This window comes from Salvelinus namaycush, chromosome 23, assembly GCF_016432855.1.
Source record: "Salvelinus namaycush isolate Seneca chromosome 23, SaNama_1.0, whole genome shotgun sequence".
Lineage (NCBI taxonomy): Eukaryota > Metazoa > Chordata > Actinopteri > Salmoniformes > Salmonidae > Salvelinus > Salvelinus namaycush.
The window spans coordinates 10,574,902-10,580,967 of record NC_052329.1 but is presented as its reverse complement, the minus strand read 5'-3'; the positions used below and the strand labels follow the sequence as shown (position 1 = coordinate 10,580,967).

Sequence of the window (6,066 nt, the reverse complement as noted above, 5' to 3'; positions counted from 1 at the left end):
GAACTAGGCCTTGATACAGACCACAGAATGCTCTCGATGGTGCATCTGTAGAAGTTTGAGATGTTCTTAGCGGTCAAGCCAAATTTCTTCAGCCTCCTGAGGTTGATGAGGCAATGTTGTGCCTTTTTCTCCATTCTGTCTGTTTGAAGGGACCATTTCAGGTCCTCAGTGACATGAATGCCGAAGAAGTTTAACCTCACTGGTGTAGGGGGCAGTATTTTCACGTCCGGATGAAAACTGTGCCCAGAGTAAACTGCCTGCTACTCAGGCCCAGAGGCTAGGATATGCATATTATTAGTAGATTTTGATAGAACACACTTTGAAGTTTCTAAAACTGTTTGAATGATGTCTGTGAGTATAACAGAACTCATATGTTAGGCAAAAACCTGAGAAAAATCCAACCAGGAAGTGGGAAATCTGAGGTTTGTAGTTTTTCAAGTGATTGCCTATCCAATATACTGTGTCTATGGAGTCAGATTGCACATCCTAAGGCTTCCACTAGATGCCAACAGTCTTTAGAACGTTGTTTCAGGCTTCTACTGTGAAGGGGGAGATAATAAGAGCTGTTTCAATCAGGGGTCTGGCTGAAAGCCATGAGTTTAGTCATGCGCGCGGCCGTGAGCGCGAGCTCCGTTCCTTTTCATTTCTAAAGACAAAGGATTTGTCCAGTTGGAATATTATTGAAGATTTATGATAAAAACATCCTAAAGATTGATTATATATATCGTTTGACATGTTTCTATGAACTGTAATGAAAAGTTTTTTAACTTTTCGTCTGGACTTAGTGCCCGCGCCTTGTGCATTTTGTATTACTGTACTAAACGCGCAAACAAAAAGGAGGTATTTGGACATAAATATGAACTTTATCGAACAAAACACACATTTATTGTCTAACATGGAGTCCTGGGAGTGCCATCCGGTGAAGATCATCAAGGGTTAGTGAATAATTTTAACGCTATTTCTGTCTTTTGTGACACCTCTCCTTCTTTGGAAAATGGCTGTATGGTTTTCTGTTGCTAGGCGCTGACCTAACATAATCACAAGGTGTGCTTTCGCCGTAAAGCCTTTTTGAAATCAGACACTGTGGCTGGATTAACAAGAAGTTTATCGTTAAAATGCTGTATAATACTTGTATGTTTAAGGAATTTTAATTATGAGATTTCTGTTGTTTTTAATTTGGCGCCCTGCAATTTCACTGGCTGTTGGCGCTAGCGTCCCACTTGTACCAGAGAGGTTAAACTGCGGCACATCAATGTGGATGGGGGCATTCTCTCTCTGCTGTCTCCTGTATTCCACGATCACCTCTTTACTTTTGTTGAATATGAGCGAGAGGTAATGTTCCTGTCACGACTCTGCCAAGGCCCTCACCTCCTCCCTGTAGGCTGTCTCGGCATTGTTGGTAATCAGGCCTACGTAACACTGTTGTGTCTTCAGCAAACTTGATGATTGAGTTGGAGACATGCGTGGACACGCATTGATGGATGAACAGGGAGTACAGGCGGGGGCTCAACATGCACCCCTGTGGGGCCCCCGTGTTGAGGGTCAGCATGGCGGAGGTGTTGCAGCCGACCTTCACCACCTTGGGCACTATGGTTTTGAATGCTTAGCTGTAGTCTATGGACAGCATTCTTACATAGGTATTCCTCTTGTCCAGGTAGGATAGGGCAGTGTGCAGTGCACTGGCCATTGCGACGTCTGTGGATCTGTTGGGGTTGTATGCAAATTGTTGTGAGTCTAGGGTGTCGGGTAAGGTGGAGGTGATATGATCCTTAACTAGCCTCTCAAAGCACTTCGTGATGTCAGAAGTGAATGATACCAGGCAATAGTAGTTTAGTTCACTTACCTTCGCTATTTTTGGTATAGGAACAATGGTGGACATCTTGAAGCAAGTGGGGACAACAGACTGGGATAGGGGGAGATTGAGTATGCCTATAAACCCTCCAGCCAGATTTGGCCAGAGGTCAGAGGTCAAAGCTAGTCTGTTTGTACCCGTCCATGTTCCCAGTCACCTTTCTGTGGTAAAATACAGTGGGTTGCACAGTTTATTTGGTGTGAATCCTGCCATCTATCCATGGGTAGGAGCAGGATGGTGATGTGATCTGATTTGCCAAAGGGAGGGTGGGGGAGGGCCTTATAGCCGTCCCGGAAGGGAGAGTAACAACGGTCAAGTGTGTTTTCTCCACGTGTAGCACAAGAGATGTATTTGGTAGAATTTTGAGAGCATATTCTCATATTTCCTTTATTAAAGTCCCCAGCAATAATACATTCCGAATTAGGATATGCCATTTCCAGTTTGCACAAAGTCCAGTGTAGTTCCTTGTGAGACGTCGCTTTTTCGGCTTGGGGAGAAAATAACCAGAGAAAGTTTTCTCGGCAGCTAATGTGATCGACATTTGATGGTGATGTATTCCAGATTGGGAAAACAAAAGGAATTACGGCACATTATGGCACTGCTGCAACAATAAAGAGTATTCTGGTATCCTTATAACAAGACACCTTATAAATATAATCCTTTGTAGAAACAAAATCAACGTGGACACCCTGCCTCTGTTTGGTTTTTTAGGCCAGGAGAAATGCAACCACTCTCAAATTCATAGACAGAACTATGGATGCAAGGAATGACCATCCATGATATAACATTTTTTATTGTCACCATGTTTTAAGGCTATACAGTGTTTGCTTACATTTAAATTGTTTACAAATATTGGAGTAAAACAAGTTTATATTTTGGGATGTGCTGGGGTATGACAGTTGAACTAATCTCATGACGCATCTATAAGTTCTATCCTTGAAGAAACAATGGCTATATATCAGGGCTATTCAAATCTGACCCTACGAGGTCCAGCGCCTGATTCTTTTCTGTTCTACCTGGTCAAATCAAATGTTATTCGTCACATGTGCAGAATACAACAGGTGAAGACCTTACAGTGAAATGATTACTTACGAGCCCTTAACCAACCATGCGGTTTCAAAAAAGTAAAGATAAGAGTAATAGAAAAAAGAATCAAGTAATTAAAGAGCAGCAGTAAAATAACAATAGCGAGACTGTATACAGGAGGGTACCGATACAGAGTCAATGTGCGGGGGCAACGGTTTAGTTGAGGTAGTATGTACATGTAGGTAGACTTATTAAAGTGACTACGCATAGATGACATAAATGAGTAGCAGTTGTGTAAAGAGGGGGTGAGAGGGAGGGGGGACACTGCAAATAGTCTGGGTAGCCATTTGACTAGATGTTCAGGAGTCTTATGGCTTGGGGGTAGAATCTGTTTAGAAGCCTCTTGCACCTAGATTTGGCGCTTCGGTACTGCCTGCCATGCGGTAGCAGAGAAAACAGTCTTTGACCAGGGTGGCTGGAGTCTTTGACAATTTTTAGGGCCTTCCTCTGACACCGCCTGGTATAGAGGTCCTGTATGGCAGGACGCTTGGCCCCAGTGATGTACTGGGCCGTTCGTATTACTGTCTGTAGTGCCTTGCGGTTGGAGGCCGAGCAGTTGCCATACCAGGCAGTGATGCAACCAGTCAGGATGCTCTCGATGGTGCAGCAGATCATTCATTTCCCAGGTTTAAATCAGTTCTTGTTTAGAGGGGAAGAATAAAAATAAACAATGGAACTTACTCCAAGGTCCAGATTTGAATTAGAGGGGTATATATAATTAATTTATGAGTCTGAAAATGCACTTTCAATAAACATTTACTAAGCGATTCAATGCTAAATAACAATACATGAGATAAAAATAGATGCTAAATACATTTTTGTTTTGATACATTGTTTATAAACAATACTCAATCATTAAGCTTCTGTGCAACATAATGTGTTTGATGAAACTATTTGTGGTTACATAGCTAAATCATTAAGATACAGCAGAGACTCTCTTTCTGTGGACCAGTTCATCTTTTGAATCTTTTCATCAAGCTCTGTTTTATATCTTTTGTCTTAAAACAGTATATCAGTAGATTGATCATAGGAGGGAGCAGACTATACAACATGATAATAACAATATGTAAATCAGTGCTGCATCTAATGACAATATTACTGGACAGAGAAATACAAATTCTAGGTAGAATATAGAGGGCAATGATGATCAGCTGGCCACATCAGATAGAAAGGGTTTTGAGGCGGCCTTTGGTGCTAACAATCTTAAGAACTGCAACAATAATGTAGTCAAGCGTCTAGATCAGATCATTTTTTTAAGATAATACTGCAATAATCTAATAGTGGTCCATTACTACATATGCTTTACGCTAACACTTGACATTGAAAAAATTGCATTTAATAGTAGACAACATTAAATATGGTTTCGAATGGGCTAAAATGTAAAATCAAATCAATTTTGACTGACATTTAATTGAGTTGTCAACAGACATCAAACTAATCTAAATCAGGCGTGTCAAACTCATTCCTTGGAGGCCTCAGCGTCTACTGATTTTTGATATTTCTTTACAATTTGTGTGTAATTAAGACCTATAGTATCAGGTGAGGGGAGTTCCTAACTAACCAGTGACCAATTAAGACCTAGAGTATCAGGTGAGGGGAGTTCCTAACTAACCAGTGACCAATTAAGACCTATAGTATCAGGTGAGGGAAGTTCCTAACTAACCAGTGACCAATTAAGACCTAGAGTATCAGGTGAGGGGAGTTCCTAACTAACCAGTGACCAATTAAGACCTAGAGTATCAGGTGAGGGGAGTTCCTAACTAACCAGTGACCTTCAGTGATCAGTAAAAGGCAGGAGTGAAAACCTGCAGACACATTGCCTTCCATGGAATGAGTTTGACACCTGTGATCTAAATCAACCAAACCTTGACACTCTATTGTTGATTCACAGTTGAAACCTGACTGGTTAAATTGAGATAAAAACCACTGATGACTTTTAACAAATTCAATCAAATCTCAACATTGATTCAACATGATTACATTGATGATGAACATTATTGACCACTTTTGCTTGGAACAAGCAAGAAACAAGAAATGGCTTTGGTAACCCTAACCGTTACATTTTTGGAGTAATTTCAGATCTCTTGAAAATATATTTCAGGCGCCCTCGAATCTCCTTGGTTTTGAGACAATACACAAGTGGGTTCACAAGAGAGGGGCCCAGAGTACAGCCAATGACTAGGCCATTTCTGTGAGAGAGCGTGAGAACCAAACCAACCCTGGTGACCAATATTAACAACACCTTGGGGATAAAGAAGCAAGCCACCACTATCATGTGAGAGACACAGGTGTTAAATGTTTTCCTCCTGTCTTTGGATGAAGATATTTGCATCACTGCATAAACTATCTTCATGTATGAGAAGATTATCAAGGCTAAATTACCCCATAATACAGTAGCCGCCAAAGCAGAAATTGCATTGAAATAATGTGAAAGATTCACACATGCTGCTCTTACTAAGGCTGCATATTCACAAAAGCTGTATGGGAGTTTATTTGAGCCACAAAAGGGCAGATTGTTCACCAAGCCAGTCAACAAACTGGCTAACATGCAGCCTACTGCCCAAGTGGCTATTATAAGTAAACATACATTTGTATTAGTTAAGATAGTCTGATATCGAAGAGGATATGAAATTGCAATAAGGCGATCATAAGCCATCAGAGCAATAGCAAAGGGTTCCATAGCGCTTCCTAAATGATATAAGAAGCACTGTATCATGCAAGGTGCATAGGGGATTCTTCTCTCCTCACCAAGGAGAACGTTAAGCATTGTAACACTAATGCCGCTGGTGTAGACTATGTCTACCATTGCTAGTGAGCAAATAAAAAAGTACATGGGGGTATGCAGAGGCTTGTTGAATGCTATGACACAAATGTTGGTGATGCTTCCGATCAGAATGAGAAAGAGGACGAACAAAATGGCTGCTCCCACCAGCTTTGGGTGTTGTACTTCATCCAATCCTGTGATGAGGAATTCTGTTACCAAATATGTTGTTCTGTTGTTTGGCTCCATGTTCCTGTAAAATAATTTACAAAAAATAAGCAGCAAAAGATTGTAAATTGATCTACAGTGATATGCAGAATCTCTAATTGAGAGTGTGCCAGACATTTCTACAATGTAGGCCAACATC

General features: G+C 41.0%; 1 protein-coding gene across 1 annotated transcript; it reads right to left on the bottom strand.

The window, feature by feature from the left end:
- Positions 1-5,035: 5,035 nt before the first annotated feature.
- On the bottom strand, positions 5,036-5,618 carry LOC120018961 (olfactory receptor 10G4-like). Its single transcript, XM_038962170.1, has 3 exons — positions 5,522-5,618; positions 5,176-5,398; positions 5,036-5,054 (listed from the first exon to the last, which is right to left on the bottom strand). Exons 1-3 carry the CDS (start codon positions 5,616-5,618, stop codon positions 5,036-5,038), a joined length of 339 nt encoding a protein of 112 aa, XP_038818098.1.
- Between the last annotated feature and the right edge of the window lie 448 nt (positions 5,619-6,066).